Consider the following 21066-nt stretch of genomic DNA (forward strand, 5'->3'; position numbering starts at 1 on the left):
CAAAAAACCCAGAAATCCAAAATAGTAACATAGAGTTAATTCCTTAGATATAATGAAGAAATTAATAAAAGTAATAAAGAAATAGAAAGAATGTGCCATATTAAAGTAGGACTGTAAAATTTGAAATGATATTTTAATGGAATGATCCCAAGCTTCCCATAAGAGCTAGTATTTCATTTAGCATTCCAGAAATTTCTAGCTATTCATATGCTCTACCACTGAGCTACACCACCACTATTATTTATTTTTATAGAAGCAGCAGGATGAAGGCAAACAGAGATTGTTAATGAAGACCAAGCAGGCTCACCAGTTAAGATGAGCATGGCTTTTATTTGGATACTCAACACCAACTATAACAAGGAAGCAATATGGATGAGGGGATCCTCTTTTAAACAGAGAACTAGCACAGAAGAATTTTCCTTTCAAAAGTCAACTGTGAAAAGAGAAAAAGTAGGAGTGGATGGCAGGAGATCAGGCAACAAACCAAAGAATTAGGATGGGGTGAGAGTAGAGGTCCCTGGTGTTAAGTACATCTCACCAGCAAAGAAGTTCTGCAACAAGGGAAAAATTTCTGCAGATATATTTATATGTGGACCTGGGGAATAAAGATATCTATATCCAGCTTACTCAGTCATTAGAAAGAATAAAAATACTACTCTGAATGTGTGCATTTGTGTGAGTGTGTATACGTGTGTGTGCACATATACACACTTTATGGTGGATGGGGAGAAAGGGAGGGAGAGAGAAAACTAAGAAGTAAAAACATTAGGCCAATGACACATGTTTGGACAATATGAGTGTGTGAGTATTCAATTTTGGAAACTGAAATTTTTGAAACCCTTGAAAAATCAGCCTTTAAAAAGAAAAAGAAATAATATTAAGATATTGAGAAAATGTTCCCTGTCTTAGGAAGAATTCAGCATAATCTTGTTTTTAGTTCTGCTGTGAACACACATTTATGTTTATGTGTGTGTATACAAAATTTGATTTTTGCAAATAGTTTATCATGTAATTTTGTTCTCCCCAAATGGCTAGGCTTATATGATTTCAAACCTTTAACTGAATCTTCACCTGAAATATCTTTTTTTCCTTCCCTGAGTTCATTGAACTTTACCATCTCTGAATCTAAATCACAGCCCAGGATTACCTTCCACACACTTTTTTATTCTCCTGAGTTGAAGCACAACAAGTTTCTGTTTGAAAGGGTCCCAGTGATTAATTACTGCTCAATGAATAAAGAAAATATAGGTCAAATCCTCTATTAATGGAAACTTTTGGCTTCCTCTATAGCACCAATATCATTCTAGCCTCTTCCATTGTGTAATAGTGCTGGTTGGGTGGAGTTAACTCCACCCTTACCTCTGTAAGTGGGCCTCAATTGCCTAAACTACCCAGTGGAATTCCACCTCTCTACCTATTGTTCATGACTAGAGCTTGTCCAACCAGAATGAAACTCAGCACCTTTCTCTAGAGTTGGGAGAAGTTCTCTCTCTTTATAGAGCATGTGATGTGCTGAGATAATGACTGGAACTACTGCAATTAATTTGCTAGTGTGGGAGAAGCCAGATTGAGGGTAAAGCCAACACCCAGAAGGCAAGGCATCACTCCAAATGGGAGTCAGAATTCTGATCAAACCACACTGAAGCCACAGCCACTTCTGGGGGATACAGTTATTTAAACCTATATATTCCCTTTATGGTTTAAACAAGAGAAAGATATTTCCTATAATTCATATGCCTCCCTATTATATGTTGAGTTCCCCCCATTTTAAAATCTTTGGGATCCAATATGTAATTTGTCTTCTTGAAACTTAATTCATTTAGAAAAATAAAATAATGGCACTTTCAGATAGCATTTACTACCCTAGTAAGTTCATTATACATTTTTGCTGCTTTGCTGATTATTGAAATTTATATTCACAAGTGGTAAAAGAGTAAATTTAAAAACTCTTTCTACTATAATTTCTGTTCAAAACAATTAGTGTTCTCTTACACAGTAGTGACATGGACATTTTATTAATTCATATAATAAGCATTTTCTGAAAATTTAAATTCATTCTAATTGTGTGTAGATGAGTATGTAGTGTACATAAACACTTGGCAAAAGATTAGCTTTGTTTAACATTCCTCAGTGTTTCTTGAAATCTATTAAACATAGATACCTTTTCGATGAAACTGAAGAGACCCCAGTAGACAAATGGATTTTAGCATCTCTGTTGTGTACATTTCCAAGCAACACTGCAGTTGGATATAAAGCCGACAGATTTCTGGGTGTATCTCACCATCTTCCGGGCTGCAATAGAATGAAAGAGAAAAGCTGTGAACAGTCTCAAGATTTCACTTATCAGCCATTTGTCTCAGCTATGCAAAGGGAAAATGCTCAATAAGGATTCCTTAAAGCTGGAGTCTGAAATATAGGGCTTCCTGCTTTCAAACCAATAATTGATGTGACAGCTCTTATATAAGTATTTTTCTGACTAACTGCTCTTACTTTTTCCTCCCTTAAGTAGCAGATTTCTTCTGAGAGCTTAAAATCATAAGTGCTTTAAGTAATTGAGAATATCAGACATTTTCAATTTAGCCATTTGAACAAATTTCCAAAATATACTTAAAGCATAGTAATATCCTAGCCTGTAAAAAGAGATCAAAAACTCTTGTTTTTAGAGAAACTACCAAACTCTACTAAATTAACATTCATAAGACAACTCTTTAATGTTAGGGCACCAGCATAATATAATTAGAGTGCTAATTTACAAATTATTTTTATCAAGGTTCTTTGTCTCTGTCTGAAGGATATTCTTGTATTGTTTTCTAGGACTAATTTATGAAAATCCCAAGGTTTTTAATGAAAAATAAAAATTTTGTGAAAAAAGAAAAATAATCAAGTTCTAATAATTATTCTTAATAATCTAAGCTATTATTTCCAAACAAAATAGAATATGCTGTATAATGTAAGCTAAATAAAAAAGCTAAAGTTTAAAGATAGACTCTAGATGAAAGCCATCCTGAAAGTGAACTGTCATGTGTTCTAATGTATTGTCTTTACTTCTATCCTCATTCATTTAAAATGCAATGAAGTCTTATTAAACAATATAGTATCTGGACTTGATTCCTTTGTTAAATGGGTCAGTGGTGAATGTCAGGAGTAATTATTAGAAACAAAAAGGTGGCTTCATTGTATAAAAGTCCTGAAATCATAGCAAAAATAATTTGTATGTACACTGCACATGACAATGACAATTAGTCTTCAGTTCCAATGCTTAGTTGATGAGCAAAGAGTTGAACCATATGGCTTTTGCAGTGCAGGAATATTCACAGTTCTTTGCCACAGTCATCCCAGGTCTTTCCTGTGTCAGAATAAAGTGCCTCAGAGAGCTTGAATGCTAAATTTGGCTTTATCTGGAAATTAAAAGACTATCTTACTTTCTCATTTGTTTCTCATAGATCCAGCCCTAGACCAACACTGGAAGCAAGTGATCTGGGGTGAAAGTCTCAGGTTTTCTTTCAGGGCTTCTTCCCATAGGTGTTTTCTACTTTCAAGAGTTCTCCATCAGGAGTTTCCCCTAGACATATGCCACCAGCTACACACACTCATTATTTCATATCATCTTCAGCCTTTGGAAATATCTCTGACTGTGTTCCATTCCCTGACGGTCTTTCTAAACTCTGAATGGTTAATAGGAATTAACAGTTCCCATAATAAAAGGTGATCTTGGTATGTTATCTGCTAATAGATTGCTTTTCATAGAAACATCTGAAGATAATGTCTTATTCCCAGGGCACACTAGGAGAAGAATATTTTAAGGCAGGCAGGTCTTCTCTATGCTGCTTCATCATCCCAATTGCAGCTGCCTGTTTTCACCTACGCATAGTACTAGTCCTGGTGGCTCATATGCAGATTAAAGAAAAAAAGAAACAGAACATTATAAAAAATCTGTTGTATGTATTGCACATTTTATGTGTGGGACAATTAGCCAGTACAGTTTCATTCCAATCCATGGGGTATTCTTATTTTCAGAGTTACAAAATATGTGCCTAGTGGCTTAGTTCCAAAAATATGCAAACTTCATATATAGATGACATTTAAGCAAATGACTACTGTGTTAACATATCTTAAGGGCCAGTTTATTTTATTATTTCACAACTAGAGAGAAATAAAGTAAACACTCTGAGAAAAGGCAAGACAAGTGGGAACAAATTCCTATTCAAAACGTTTCTGTAGGTGACATCTCCTTAATGCCTCTATAACCCATGGAGATCTAGAAACTGTGAAACTACTCTGCCCCTCAAAAAATGTTATGGAAAGGAACCGAAGAGACACCAGATATATAATCTGCTTAAAAAATTAATTGATGCTAAAGATAAATTTTTAAATCTCTGGTTAAAACATTCATACATATTCTTTCATATACTAGCTTTTCATATCTTGGAAGATTGAAGTATGCCTATAGGAACTAGTTAAAGAGCAGTAGAAATGCAAAGATATCTTTTATGTTAGTGTTTCAGGAGCCTAGAGCAACATATAGTGATCTCTGGAAATTGTACAATTTATATCTACCATTTTAGAGCTCTAACACACATCACTGTTACTGATTACTAAAAGTGCATCCAGAGACATTGTCCAGTGAATTATAGTATGTCTAATGTTATAAACAGTGAACTGAAAAGAATTTTTGAGAAGGATTAAATACATTAAATTATTTTCATAACAAATGAATAAGAGCTGGAGTATTAAAATGGGCAAAAAGCCAAAAATATCAATTTATCTTAGGGATAAATTACACAACCCAAGAAAATATTTAATTGTAATAAAATTAGACCTGTGGACATCCAGCTTGAAGGTGACTTGAAAACATACTATGTTTGCTCTAAAAAGCTTCACTCTTATTAATCAAAGTTTAGGTCTGTGAGAGTTACCCTGAGGTGATGCTCATTTAATGCAATCAAAGGTTAGGATTATTTGTTTATTTTTCTATTGAGTCTAAGTCAAGAGTTAACCTGACCATTTTGATTAATGTCAGAGCTTCAGTGTTTATAGAAAAAAAAACACCCTGAAAATTAGTTCTGACAAAATTTCAGGGCTAAAGTTAAACCCCCAAACACTTAAAATAGACACTGAATTATGAATCTGCTTTCAATCAACTCTTTAAGGATGAGAATCAGGATTTAATGAATGAATTATACAGCTTAAGAAACCCAAATTGCTATAGTAACAAGAGGACATGAACACAGATACTGCCTTAATCCCCTTTTGAAAATGAGACTCTTCAATGTGAATATTCTTATAATTCAAAAAGTAATATGAGACCTGCCGGAATGAGTAAAATAAAAATGATAACACCAAATGTTGGTGATGATGTGGAAAAACAGAAACTCTCAAATATTGTTGGTGGGAGTTAAAATGTTCAACACCTTTGAAGAAAAGTTCTGGAAGTTTCTTACAAAACTAAACATACACTTATCCTATGACCTGGCGATTCTGTTTCTAAATATTTGCCCAAGAGAAATGAAACATTAACACATAGATATCTACATGAGTGTTCCTAGTACTCATCTTAGAATCACCCAAAACCAGAAACAGACTCTGTGTCTGTCAAGAGGAAAATGGTTGCAGAAATTAGTATATTGCTACAACAGAGCAGTATACTCAACAATTAAAAGTAGCTGACTCCTTTAAAACAACATGGATGAATCACCAAAACCTCATCTTCAGTGAAAAAATCCTTATACAAAAGAGTAAAATAAAACTTCATTCACACAAAATTCTAGAATAGGTAAAAGTAATTGCTGGAGAGAAATCTTCAAATAGTATTGAGGTCCCTCTGGGAAGGGAAATGAGGAGACTTTGTGGGATGAGGGTGATACTCCATATCTAAACAGAGATTTGAGTGACATGGGTGGGTACTGAATGGTACACTTAAGTTATTGAATTGTTTCACTTAAGATTTGTATATTTTATTATATACAAAGTTTACTTTCATATTGAACTGTAGTTAATGATATGCATGCTGAATTGTTTAGAGGTAAAGTTTACTGATGTCTGCAACTTCAGAAAAATTTTATGAAATTTTGATTGGACAACAGGATGAAGAGACAGGTGGATATATAGTAAAGCAAGTACGTTAATAAAATGGTGGAGTCTCAGTGGTATGCATTTACATAACCACTGAGGATTTGCATTTCCCCCAAATAACTACATGGCATAAATTGAACAAAACATCTGGGAAGATTTATGGTTTGTAAGATCAAGTTCAGGAGTTACACTGGGATTTTAGTTGTGGAATGTCTTGGCCCTGCATCTGTCTACTCTTTTACTAAGGTTGCCAGACTTTGGCTGTCTGTGTAGCTGCTAAGAGGTTTTTAAAAACCAGCAAAATGTTTGTTGCTTCGATAGTCTGTTTGTGTATTTAGTTGAAGGCAGTAAGACAAAGAAAGGAAAATGGGTTCTTGAGTCAGAAAACTTAGATTTAATTTAACTGCTTAGAATTGTGATCTTAGGAAAAAACATTTTTATCTTTTCTTGAGACTCAGTTTCCTCTACTCTGAAACAGGAATAACAACTATACAAAGAATCTCAAAGTTACTGCACAGATCAAATGAGATCATGTGTGGGAAAACAAGTAAAAAATGTGAAGGATTGTAAGAAGTTGGCTGCAATCCATTTTACATCAAAGTTGTGTTTACTTAGCCTTATGCTCACATATAGTCCTTAGTTATTGAAATCCTCCACTATTTTGTAGCATTCTTTATTTGCTTGCAGTTCTCAAATAGGGACTTTGGTTAAATAAATGTCGCATTAGGCTGAGAAAAGAAGGTAGTGACCCATTGACAACTGCTCAACATTTTGCAGATTTTAGTGATGACAGATAAATATATGGCATTTGTCAGCTAGCAGAGATGGAAACCAGAACTCCTGCTGCAGCAAATATATCCAAGTTTCTCTTTTTGGAAGTAATTATGTTTTTGTCTATTAAGCCAAAAAGCAAAGAAAGACACAGGAAGCTAAGGGGGATGAGGGAAGGGAATGGTATCCTTTATTTCTCAGAGCAAATGGCTAGGGAGGAATCAGAGATTACATGGCAGACTGAATGATCTCCAGGATGTCTCTTCAAATATCCCCCCTGGTTCCTCTTAGGTACATATGAATACACCTAATTCTCTGCCAACATCAGAGTTCAGCCTTCATATGGTTTTAGTGAAGGAGATTTCCTCAAGATAGTCCCTATTGATTATAGGTCTGTTTAAGCAATAGACAATCAGGGGAAAAGGAGGGCATGATCCTAGGTTTCAGATTCTTCAAGGTAATTATAGAGTCTAATCCACATTCATAAACACAGACGCTGGATATCTATTAAATGACTATGCTTTTTTATGTAAAATGTATACTTCCCAAAAAACAGAAGCCCAGTTAATTGAGAGAAAAGAAACAAGACATTTTCCAAAGTACCTCTACATATAATCATTGAGTATCCCCACTGTCTCATTTTGTTCATTATCTTCCCCCTGTGAGTTTTTGTGAAACTTGTGCTTTGGGTGGAATCCTTCTGTATTTTCCTCATAGAGAGTCTTAGCAAGTTTGGTGCCCCTGAGAGCCTTCAAAAAAGTAATTGCTGTAATTCCCCTCACTTTGCAGCCTATTATTTCACTGGAGCATATGGCTGGCTCTAGGTCTTCCTCTCTATGAACACAAGTAGGGATCAAACTCTGCCCTGGAGCAGTTCGGGTTCAGTCAGAAATGAAATTTGAAGCAAAAGGAAATCTGAAGTGCAAATGAATTCTCTTTCAGCAGCTACTACGAGCCCCTTAATGAAAGGCCATGGGCTTAAAGAGGCAGGCACCTTTTACAATTTGGGGGCTGCATTCTGGTCTCCATCTTCCCATTGCTTTTAGTTTGCCCCTGTCAGGACCTTTGCCATTTGCCATTTCTCCACATCCCCTTGGGAGAAGTGAGAAATAAATAATGGGTAGTGTTACCAAGTGCCTTACTTGTTTTTTCTATTTTAAAGTAAAAACTATATTTGAGCACTAAATAAACAATCCTCATCAGTTTTCTGACATTATGATAATTATAATGAAATAATACTAAAAATATTACTATTAAATTTCATATCATCTTTTATTTATTTTAAATGTACTGATTAGGGTAATGCTTGGGAGAGCTGGGAATGACAGATGCCAGCTGTGGCGAGTCTGAAGAGGCAAAGGGGTTAGCAGCTGAACAATATGCCTGTTCACTCTTGCTACAGGACTACCTCTCACAAAGCCCAGGCTTCCAAGCCAGGAGAAAATCAACATGGACAAGGCAACATTCAGTAATCTTCAAAGTAAGGTGTCTTTCTTATTCTGTCTTGGTCCCTTCACCACCCACCTACCCTTTCTGACTGCAGAGTCTCTTGGCCTCTCCATTTCCCCCTCTAATTTTCTTGATGTTTTCCCCTTTATGGTATCTGACTGGGAATCACATGGGGTCTGCAAATAGCTCTTCAGGTCTTACTAGATCTTGTAATTTTTAAAGCTGGTGGAGTCTGAGTTTCAGATTCGTGAGTCATTGCTGGAGTGAACACAGCACCTTAGAATACATGGCAAGAACACAGCCTTTTCCCACTGTGTACATTGAGAGTCAGTGAATTTTTAAAGATATATACTTCTTTTTTTAAAGTTGTAGATTGGACACAATATCTTTATTATATTTATTTATTTTTATGTGGTGCTGAGGATCAAACCCAGTGCCTCACACATGCTAGGCAACTGTGCTACCACTGAGCTACAACCCCAGTCCTTAAAGATATATACCTTTTAAAAGTTATATAAATTATACAAAATATATACGACATACACATATATTTACATATATAAAGATCCAAACTATAAAAAAATTACATATAAATATACAAGTACATAAATATATACATATACATGAATGTATTTATTTGCATATGAATTTGTGTATATATTTATATATCTGAATATCTATAGCTTTTAAAAAGTTAAGACCAAATTATTTCTTTTTTTTAAGACCAAATTATTTCTAAAAAATATATATTTATATACATACATATATGTACATATATCTAAATTAAAGAAGCATATATGTGTTTCCACAATTTAATCTGGAATTTTAGTCTCTAAAAATTGGGCAAATTAATTTACTAAATCTCAGTTTTCTTTCTTTTCTTTCTGAAGTACTGGTGATTGAACTCAGGGGCACTTTACCACTGAGCTACATCTCCAACCCTTATTTTGTTTTGAGATAGGATCATGCTAAATTGCCAAGGCTGGCCTCAAACTTGTGATCCTCCTCCCTCAAATTCCCCAAAAGCTGGAATTACAGGTGTGTGCCACAGCATTCAACCTATATTTTTGCATTTAAAAATCAAAAACTTCTCTGAGGCTTACTGTTTTCTCCTGATATTAATGATGATCAAAGGTCAATCATCACTTGATTATCATGTTAAACTGGAAAAAATTCGACTCATTAATTTTCATTTATCCAAAGTCTGGGTCATTTCATTACAGCATGCAATTAATTCCTGCTTTTATCCAGTAGAATTTTAGGGCTCAATATAGTAAAATTTTGGTTTATCTAGACAATACTTAGCCCTTGATTCTTAACTATGTTATTAGGTATAGTGATACTGTAATTCTCTTCAGTAAAACTATAAGCTCCATCAATATTGCCAGAAACAATGACACAGCTTTGCAATTACCTGAGATAACTAGTCTAGTCAAACTTCACTTATTCAACAAATGAAAAAGAATTTTTGATAAAATTTTTGATAAAAGGAATTATTCCATTATCTCATTTACTATAATAGCATGAGAAGTTGTGCCATATTTTAATAATTACTTCCTATGAGTTGCATAATTATAGAATAACTAATTGTCAAACCCATTGTGGTTGTCAGTGCCAAAGGCCTAATCTTACATGTGAGAGACCCTTTATCCACTGTGATGGACAAATAGGTGATAGAAGACCATGAGGATTTCAAACATGACCATACAGGTCTAAAGTCCTGTTTGCTAGACTTACAAAAGGATGAAGCTAGAAAGTCTCTTTGAGAGAGCTTAAAAAGAAGGTGAAAAGGTGGCATCTGTTTATCATATTAATAATGATAATAGCAAATACATATAGCTTCTGCTATGTTCAAGAGTTTCAGTACTGCCAGCTTAGCTTTCTGGTTTATGCTTTAATTCATATGAAGAATTCAGAGAAGAGTTAGAGTTAAATTTTTCTTTTTCTTTCTTTTAGCATTTTGCAGTATCCTTTTTCAGGAGTCTCCCTTTTCGTCTGTAAATACTATACACTAATAGGATCCTGGGGTGTTATTGTGTCTTTCTATTGGCATGCAATGATGATTTCCATTTTTTGCATAACTGTCAAAAGATGACACTTATGCTAATATGGAAATGTGCATTTCTAGACAGACGTAAGAGCTATTTTCAACGAAAAAGCAAATGCTTTATGCAAATAGAAGAGGTTAGTATCTGCGTACATGGAAAATACCATGTTTTACCATGAGATTTTTCACTGGACAGTAAAGCCTTTGAGATCAGAAAGCTTATCTTACATGTCTCAATAGTCCCTTGAATAAAGATTGTCTGGCACTAGTAGGGCCTCAAAGAACACAATCCCTCAGGTGCCTGAAGTTAGTGTCTGTGTGATATGTATCTATGTGGAAGGCTGGGGTCACAGGACTTATTATGTCATCACCAGCTTCATTTCACCATTTTAGGGATTGGTTTCTTACAGTCTCTTTTCTTGTGACCCTCTTTAAAAATAAAACAAGGGCTGGGATATTAACTCAGTGGTAGAGTGCTTCCCTAACTTGTGTGAGGTACTGAGTTCGATCCTTAACAACACATAAAAATAAACAAATAAAATAAAGGTATACATAAGAAAAGAAGGGCTACACTGCCATTTAAAATAAATGTCTTTAAAAAATAAAATAAAATCATTGAGTTGGGGATGTGGCTCAGTGGTATAATATTTGCTAGCATGTGTGAGGCTCTGGGTTCGATCCTCAGCATTGCAAAAAACAAAAACAAAATGATTTTTTGAAATACATATTGACAGACATTTTATGCAGATAAGTAAAAAGGGAAGAATATGACTGATACTAATACTATAGGAAAACATTGTTAACATTATGGTATATTTCCTTCCAGATAAAAAATGTAAATATATAAATGTATATGTAGGGAAATATGCATGGAGACAGGAGGACACGTGGTATATACATTACTTCAGAATCCACTTTTTCACATAGCAGCACATCACCCATGAGCTTAACCTTTGTAAGGTATTTTTAACCTCTCTGAGCCTTAGTTCCCTTATCTATCAAATGGGGATGACAGTTCTCATCTGATTGTATTGTCGTTGGATAATTTCGTGACAAATGAAATTATCCATGGAAAGCTCAGTACATGATCACCATTCCAGTTTGATCACACATGGATAAGGATGAAGCATCCTAAATGCTGGTCCAAGTTTCTTCTTTACTTTTAGTTAAGTTTTACTTGTAGTAAAGGTTTGATAACTGAGATTCTACACAAGTGTCACATGACCCAAAGTTCCCCATGAACTTGTTTTGTCTGGCCTGCACTAATCAATCTTCTGTTTTTGAATCCACACAGCAAGCTGAATTTTCTGTCTCTCTTTAAAAGCAGAAAATCTTAGGGCATCAGGCCTGTAACTCAGTTCTCCTCACACCTGTGCTGCCTTCTCCATGCCTTTACTTATTGTTGTCATTCCTATCACAGCTAGATTCATCAGTGGTGGTTTAGAGTCCAATGAATGAGGTAACAGACAGTTCCCAGTTTACAGTTGTTTGACTTATTATTTTTTGACATTGAATTAGTGTGAAAGCAAAATACACTCAGGGGAAACTACACTTCCAACTTTACATTTTGATCTTTTTGTGTGCTGGCAATGCTGAGCTGCAGTCCTGAGCCATGATTCCCAATAAGCTACAAGATCAAGAGGGTAAACAACTGATACCCTATAGCCTGTAGGATACTCCATGTTTTAAAAGCAGTTTTGATTTACAATATTTCCAAGGGGCTTGTCAAGATGTAAGTCAAGAAGCATCTGTAAATAACACACACTCTACAAAGAGAGCACACCAAATAACCACATTTTGGGAGGTAGGTTTGTGGTGGATGCTTGCATCAGTTTTAGTGCCATAGAATTCCCAGATAAAAAATACTTGCCTTGATATGAAACATAAAATTGGGGATCTAGAAATGGTAATTACTTAAGAATGTATAAAAAGCTCACCACAATCTGTATGTTCTTGATAAATTGTGAATCGTAACCATAGTAATTACTTCAAAGCTTCAACATCTCCTGAGCTGAAATCAAGAGTCCAAATCATAAAATAGGCCATAGATTTGAAAAAAAATACAAAACAAAATAAGCCCTCTGATCAAAATCCAAAAAGTTCCATGTTTATCATGTTTTCACCAAGAAGTATAAAGAAGATAATAAAGAAGCTTGAATTGTTTTTCAATAGTTCTAAACATATTTGGAAATATTTCCACAGTTGTACTTACCCAATTGACTATAATGCTTGTGGGTAGACTGAGGCAGAAAATGACAAGTGGCAGGGTGTTATATAAAACTGTATTAAGAGTGGGGTAGGGTCAGATACTGGCTAACAATATAGAGTTATTTTTAGTCCTCTTACTTTAAAATAACCACTTCAATTTCAGCAAACTTAAATTTCCATTTTAAAGCCGAGAAATAAGGGAGCTAACTCATTTGGCTAGAGAATGATGCTAATTTAAAACAACTCCAGGACTGATGTTCTGATGCCCTTTGGATGAAGTGTGAGGATGGACTGTTCTGTGGGAAGAAATGGGAAACAAACTTAATCACAAACAGAAGGTCAGGAATGCTTAGACCAAAGAGTCTGAGGCTGTGAGGTCCTTAATCAAAGTAAATATCATCTTGAAAGACATCCAAAAAGCACCACAGACTTGTTTTTTTTTTTTTAATTCCAAAAATTCCTTTTAGTTTCAAAGCAAATGCATTTGGAAGAAACTAAAGGTAGTGGGTATTTGTTTTCTAAGACTGCTGTAACAAATGACCACAGACTGGTGATTTAAACAACATAAATGCACTTTTCTCACAGTTTTGGAGCTGAGAAATCCAAGATCAGCACATCAGCAGGGTTGATTCTATTGGGGGCTGCAAAGAAGAAAGGGTTCCATGCCTCTCTCCTACTTCCTATTGGTTTGCTGGTGATCACTGGAGTTTCCCTGGCTTATGAGAGCATCACCACAATCTCTGCCTTCATATTTACAGGCTTTGGTGTATATATGTCCATATTTCCCTTTGTCATAAGGACATCAGTGACAGTGACTCACATAACTCTAGGATGAACTCATCTAAACTAATTACTCCTGCAATGACCTTTTGTTTTCCCCAAAATAATGTTGTATTTCAAATAAGTGTTAGGATTTCAATATGTTTGTTATGTGAGACACAATTCAATTCATAATATGTTCTTACTTGAAAAATTAGTTGATGAATTTAAGAAGCCCTACCAGAGTTTTCAGGCTGAAAATATAAATGGGTGCAAGAATGGATTCACAGATGAGAGACAGATATGTGTAATATACTACAAAGGTGTTAGAGGAGCTTATCCTACTTTCCTCCCCATTTCCTGCCACTTTAACCAAGGAATATATTGTCCAAGGTTTGAAATCACACATGTGTGTCAGTGCTAGACTTCCAAAGCAACTTTTCATCCAATTCTAGGAAGAAGGCTACCCAAAAGAGGAGAAGGGGAGGAAGGAGCAGTGGGGGAGACAGTCAGGAAGGAGGTGTCAGGGGAGCAGCACTCTGAGAAAGTTTGTTTTCTGTTGGATATGAATGATATGCTCAGAAAACTAAAGAACACATAAAAGGAAACAAAATTTCAAGGTCAAAGTGAAAACTATCAACCCCTAAACAAAAACTCTCCAAAAGGAGAGCAGTGGCAAATGAATTTAGGACATCTGTGTCCTTTTACTCTGTATATTACTGTGTCCCCAAGAGCAGGAACTTTTATTCATTATCTCTATTTCTCTAGCACCTAGCATATTGCCTGGCTCACTGAAGGCTCTTCATCCATGTTTACTGAAATGAATCCAATTGAAATTTCAAGGCTGACACTGTGGAAGATGGTGGAAGATGGTGAGTCCTGCTCTTGCACCAGCCTGCCTGAGAATCACTGTTGGAAATGGCACTGGGCCATTTGTTGGGAAGGACCATGGATATGAGTTCATGTAGTTCATATAGTGTCCTCAAAGGGGCAAGGTTAATTAGTGAAAGAAAGAAACAGTAATGGGACTTTAAAAGGAGGATTCTATTCTACTGTAGTAGCTCATGGTTTCTCAAAAGGAAGGAAAGATATTAACAGGAAGGCCACCTTTCAGCTCCAACAGAATAAGGAATGGTTTAGAGTTGGTTTCTCACTTGATTTCATTACTTAATCAACTGTGTAACTCTAGGCTTGTTTCTTAACCCCTTAGTACTTCAAATACTGAACCAGGAGAGGAATATCTATTTCATAACATTATTGAAAAGTTTTAAGGGAAATAATATATGGGAACTATGGGATAGAAGAAAACAAGTAAATGAGGGTCATATTTCAGGAAGTTAACTCTACTTATTATCTCTAAACATGCTTATACTTCTGTTGTAGGCTCCCCATCCCCCACTTAATTAGTGTTTCAAATGTTTATTGAGTTCCTTATATGCACAAAAGAGTGAATTTAGGGAAAAACATAAATAAAACCATGACCTTTTCTAAAGTCCTTTCTTAGAAGTTCATTAAAACTCCCATTATTATCCTATGGTGTTTTTATTTGATGATAACATATCGAAAAGTCTCCTGTAACAGAAATTAATTTTTATGATAGAAAACCTGCAGTTCTTTATTCCTTCCCTGGTATCATTTTACTATCAACAAGTTTTTGACTAAATGGCTCTGCTGTGGAGTTAAAAAATGTTAGTTTTTCTTTCTTTCTTAATAATGAAGTAAAATATGCCATTAGGTGAAACAGAATAAAGTACTCTGCCTCTCTGCCAACAGTTAGTTCAGGAATAAAAGTAGCTCTTCAGGTAGACAGACACATGGGCAGGAAGAGATAGTGATTAGCCAATGTTTAGGCCTCTCCAATGGAGGAATTACTTTTGATTTTCAAAACAGTATAAATTATTAAGAATCATTAGTCTTCAGCTAAGGAAAATAAAGAGGCTAATAAACTTCACTGATGAAGGAATCAAGGGCAGTAAACTTCTTTTGGTATTTCTTAGCATTTGATTCCGCATTAGCAAAATACAACATAACTGATGTTTACTCGGAATTCACTATGTGCTAGATACCATGCTAAGCGCATTCATCCCATTTAATTCACACAATGAGTCTATGAGGTACTTGCTATCCTTATCCTCAATTTATAGATTGAAGGAAATGAGGCTTAACAGAGGCTATAGGACTTGCTAATGGTTCCATCAATAGCAAGCACAATGACAAGACTCAAATGCATATTTATGCTTTTCACTGCTATATAACATTACTTGCACAGAGTGCTCAGGAACTGAAGTATATTTTTTTATTAATCCCATGCATAGTTATTGAGAACATACTATGTGCAAAATATTATGTGAGTAATAAATAATTTTTTCCTAGTTTTTTTTAAATGAAGACCTTGAATTATTGTGGCTTAAAAGTCAGCCCTACTCCTAGTTCCTTCATTTTCCATGTATCATAAGTGTGCAATGATATTTTCTGCCTCGCTCAGAAGAATGTGTAACAAAAAAGAGGCACAAGCGTCTAGCAGAAGCAGTCTTCCAGGCTAGTGCAAACTGGTGTATATGGGGGAGCAGGAGAAACTGCCAAAGAGAATAGGGTACTCCACCCGCCAGGGCTTTCTCCATCTAAGCAGAGCAATGAAAATGGGAAAAGGAAATGACAAGGACTGGGCCTACAACACTCCTTCTAGCTCTTTATGCCCTTTGCTACACACAAATGTTGATGCATTGAGTGAGAAGTGGGAAGGCAGCACTGATGCTCTTCATGGGCCATCACTACTTTCTTCTCCCCAAAGAGAGACAAGAATCCAGGATGCAATGCAAAGGCCCTTCTTATCTCTTTACCAGGAAAGTGAAAATTCTCTTCACAAGAGGAGAAAGTGGTACTGCACATTATTTGTAGAGTATTGTAGAAGCAAGAAGTGAGATAAATGCATTAATGCAAATATATAACCCTGCGTCTAATGGCTCAGTTGGATTTGGAGCAGAAAAGTTTTAGAATGTTATACTTAGATAACTGTTATCCAAACTTTGCATATCAGGCATTCCTACCAATTTTAAAAAATTTAACATGCACTTCTACTATGCAATATAGGTTTATTGAGAAATTATGCATTTTGATTTATTAAATATATTTTAATGCACAAAAATGGAAATTAGAAAAAGAGAATATGAATTATAAAATCATAGATCAAAGTTATCAGATTATTTTGCACATGTCACTTTGAAGCTCATAGGCTTAGCTTGAAACTTTCAATCTTTAAATGTGCATCACAATCACCTGGAGGGCTTGCTTAAACCATAGAATGCAATGCTCTGTCCCTGGAGTTTCCATTTCAGGGGTTATGGGGTGGAGCCTGATAATTTATTTTTTAATTTTTTATATGTTCTAATTAGTTATATATGACAGCATAATGCATTTTGATTTATTGTACACAAATGGAGTACAACATTTCATTTCTCTGATTGTACAGTGTACCAATATAGAGTCACAACATTTGTGCAATCATACATGTACCTAGGATAATAATGTCCATCTCATTCCACCCTCATACACATTCACTTCCCCTTGCTCCCCTCTGCCCAATCCAAAGTTCCTCCATCCCCACCCTCCATTATAGATCAGTATCCACATACTAGAGAGAACATTTGGTCTTTGGTTTTGGGGGATTGGCTTATTTCACTTAGCATAATATTCTCCAACTCCATCCATTTACCTGCAAATGCCATAATTTTATTCTCTTTTAATGTGGAGTAATATTCCATTGTATATATATATATATATATATATATATATATACGTACTACAGTTTCTTTATCCATTCATCTATTAAAGGGCATCTAGGTTGGTTCCACAGTTTAGCTATTGTGAATTGAGCTGCTATAAACATTGGTAACTTACTTTCCATTAAAGTAATGGAAACCATACTTTGAGAACCATTGGCTTAGTCTATCCCAACCATAATATAATCTCATTATATTTTCAGTTGACAAATTACTTCTTTTAAAGATCCCATGTTTATGTTTGATTGTGTATATACCAATATGTATGTCATGCACATGTATGTCAATGAAATAATACAGTGTCTAAACAAAATTTAACTGTTGGAAGGAGTCTCAGCATCTGAAAAATTATTGCATGAGGAAAACTTATTTTGCCCTCTTTTACCTCTTCCATTAGAGCTTTTATCCCTCTTATTCCCATGTCCTGTTCATTCTTTTCTTTTCCATCCATTAACATCAGATAAGAGCCTGAAATATGAGGTGTCAGCAGAGATACATTTAAAAGAAAATTTTTTGAAGGTGAGAAGGCACCCATCATCTCAGCATCCATGGGAAAGAAGCAATATTGTGTGCTGATGGTAAGGTTGATATTTGAAGCAGACGACCCTCTAGGCCCAAATCATACATAACACATAGCTGTAGAGCTAATTCCATTAAGCAAAGAGCAGCTTCAGTAAACATCCAAGTACATTCCAAATGAACACATGGAGAGAAAATGTTTTCAGATGCCATTCAGAATACACATTAGAGAAATCTTAGGAAGTAGATCCAAATCCACACCTTAACTCAAACTTAAGCAGATGGTAGACTACAGGAGGCTCCAGGACCACAGTGATATGGCATCCTGCATGATGAGCACCCCTGAGAAGCCAAGCATTGCTTGGCAGATTATTCTGTGAGGTCTCCTGGAGAGTGTGCATTCAGGTTGCAAATCCTATTTGGTTTGCACTCCAGGTTTTGCCCAGAAAGGTTTTATCCTGATTTAAAAATTTTACAAGTTTTGTTTTGTTTTGGCCTCTTTCATTTCTTGTCCTTGAATTTACGTCTCATTTGGCTTACTATGAACTGACATCATGTCGCAAAGGGAAGACAATGTAGCAATACCCACTTTACAAATTAGCATTATGAGTTATCAAAGAGCCCCAAACAGTGAGATGACTGGAAAGGGGCAGTGTTCCAGGCAAGGTCAAGGGCAAAACCAATAACTACAGACTTTCCGCCTCTTGTTCTAAACACATCACTTTAAGGAGTGTTCACATGGAAGCAAATGGGAAAGGTAGAGGATATGCACAGGTGTGCTATTGCTCACTCTACTAAAATTTCAGAGATCCATAACAGATGGCTAATGTTCCCACAGCTGATGAAATCTACTAGAAGGGTGTCAGTTCCAAGCATCAGCTGGACCTGCAGTCTCAGTGAAAGGTATAAAGACCCCTCCTGTTTGTTTTATTCAAGGTGAAAATCCTGGCCGTAGTATCTGGACCTGATGCAAAGAGAATTTGTACCAGGAATGAGAGACATCATTCAGTGAGAGTAGCAGGGAATTTGGAAAAGTTAGTTCTGGTTTGGGCAGAATTGAAAAAAACAACAGCAAGAAGCTGGGCAGAAGAAAATAGCCAATAGGGGACAAATCTGCTTGGATCTGTGGGGAGCTTAAGTATAGTTCACCAGTGGAAGTTTGCACAGGCTGGTAGTAGTGAAGCATCTTATAGATACAGCCCATTCTTTCCCCAGGAGTTAGGTGGGCAGAAATTAATTTCTACTTAATGTCTATACTACAATTTCTTTCTCTGTTCCTCTCTTTCTCTTGAACAGTGCAGTTCTATTTTTAAAGAATGTCTTTCTTTTCCAAGTTGACTAATTGGAATTCCAAGTATTGGTGTATGCATAAACTCCATTTCTGAAACATGAATAAATGAAATCTCCAGCAGTATGCACAAAGTCATCTCTCTGCTATGAATTACAAAATGCATTCTCCATTGCAACTTAAACATATTGCCTAAATAAACATACAAATCTAGAAAGAAATATCTTTCTCCTTTCACCACTATATTTTGCTTTTTTTACACACACAGAGACATGCACACACACACACACAGGGTTTTTTTTTTTTTTTTTTTTTTTTTTTTTAGGTCAAGCACACAGTGTTCTATCAGAAGGGAGAAACATCAAATAAAAACAATAGCAGGGGTAAAGAAAAACATCACTCAGTCTACATGGAGCCAAGAGGAAGACTTGGAAAACAAAGAGTAAGAAGTTGTGGAGCAATTTTCCCAAACCTCAAGCAAAACTTGTTTTGTCCTTTGAAAATGAGAAAATACTATTATGATAACATTAAAATAATTTTTAAGTAAAAAGTAAATTACCCCAAATCCCACTAGCCTAATGTACTTAACTATCATACTGAATTTTCTAAACTTTAGTCATGTGAATATCTTCTTTTACATAATTAAAATCATTATGGGACTGTTTTCTTTTGTTGGAGGAGGAATGGCTTCTTTTTAAAAAAACCACTCTGTCATAAACATTTTTCAATTTAAATAATTTCAACATGGTAATGTGAGAAAAACATGGGAAATTCGGATGGGGAAATATGAAAGACAAGTAAACATGTAAAAAAATACTCAATCTCACTACTAGTAAGGAAAAATGCAAATTCAATTCAGTGAGATATACCATTTCATATTTATTCAACTAAAAAATAAAAATATGAAAACATTAATTTTCAAGAAGAGATAAAGCAGTATACTGATCAATGGAGAGGTAAGTTGACACAACTGCTAGAGAACAACTTAAAGGATTGAGTAGAATGAAAGTTGTGTACACTCAACAACCCTTCAACCCTGTAGATAGGATCATTCAATAGTATTTCCTTTAATGTGGAAGTATTTTTCTGTGCTGAAAAATATGGTTGTTACAGGCTTCATGTGGCTACTGAGTACTTAGAATGGACTAATGTAACTGAGGAACTGAATTTTTAAATTTTAATTATGTAAATTTAAATTTCAATGCCTCTAGCAATATATGTGTACCAATGTTATTACAGAATTACCAGAACTGGATGTTTTCCTTTTTTGACATTTTGTTACTTTTCAATGTGTAGAATTCTATTTCTCATACACTGTGTGCTTTAAAAAAAATAATAGACTTGAATATTTTTGCTTGTATTTGTTTACTTCAATCATCTGTCCCTACCTTTTTTGTGCATTTTAGCTGAAGTCGTTGGTATTAAATCCCAGCTAAACCTTTTTTCTGGTAATAGTTTCTATTGATTTTATAATATTATTTAAGTTCTTTCTGATTTATATCCTCTAGGACTTCAGTGCAATTTTTCCCATTGTATTTTCCTTGAAGCATTAAAATATTAGCGCATTTTAGCCTTTGGTTTCTTGTTTGAAGTTAAGCAACTTTAGTTAAGGTCAGCATGTTCAACTATACAAGAACTAAACTGTCATTTAAACAAAACAGAAATGCAAACACTGGATTGCATTGGGTAAGACAAGCTTGTCTAAATTGTGAAGGACTCATTTAGTTAACAACAACAACAACAAAATCCACTGAGAAGTATAGAAAGATTTATTGCTCATTTACTAAGTGTCCCTTGTTTGCTAAACACTTTATTCCACTGTCATGAGGCTTCTATTTTTGTTGTGGAGAAACTTACTTCCCATTTAACTGTACTTCCTCTATAGGTAAAGTCTTTTTTATCTGATTGCTTTAAAGACCTTCCTTTGTGTTCTATGGTATCCTATTTTCTCTTTTTGAAACTCTTATATAAGAACTATAACTTCCTCATTCTAGTTTTCATGTCTCATATATTTTCTGTTTTTTTATCATTCCCTATTTCTGGTCATTTCCCTCCTATTCATGTTCCAGTTTATTCCTTTTAGCTGTGTATAATTCATCCATTAGGTTTTTTTATTTTTAAAGAGAGAGAGAGAGAGAGAGAGAGAGAGAGAGAGAGAGAGAGAGAGAATTTTT

At 35.1% G+C, this 21066-nt stretch overlaps 1 protein-coding gene across 5 annotated transcripts in view; it reads right to left on the reverse strand.

Annotated features, from left to right (window-relative positions):
- Positions 1-21066, reverse strand: part of Rgs7bp (regulator of G protein signaling 7 binding protein) — a 100349-nt gene that overhangs the window by 32133 nt on the left and 47150 nt on the right. For all 5 annotated transcript variants that reach the window (XM_005319574.5, XM_078015952.1, XM_021722491.3 and 2 more), the window contains one exon: positions 2162-2292. In XM_005319574.5, the coding sequence (XP_005319631.1) occupies positions 2162-2292 (131 nt within the window). The remainder of the gene's footprint in view (positions 1-2161; positions 2293-21066) is intronic.

Source organism: Ictidomys tridecemlineatus, chromosome 1, assembly GCF_052094955.1.
Source record: "Ictidomys tridecemlineatus isolate mIctTri1 chromosome 1, mIctTri1.hap1, whole genome shotgun sequence".
Taxonomy (NCBI): domain Eukaryota; kingdom Metazoa; phylum Chordata; class Mammalia; order Rodentia; family Sciuridae; genus Ictidomys; species Ictidomys tridecemlineatus.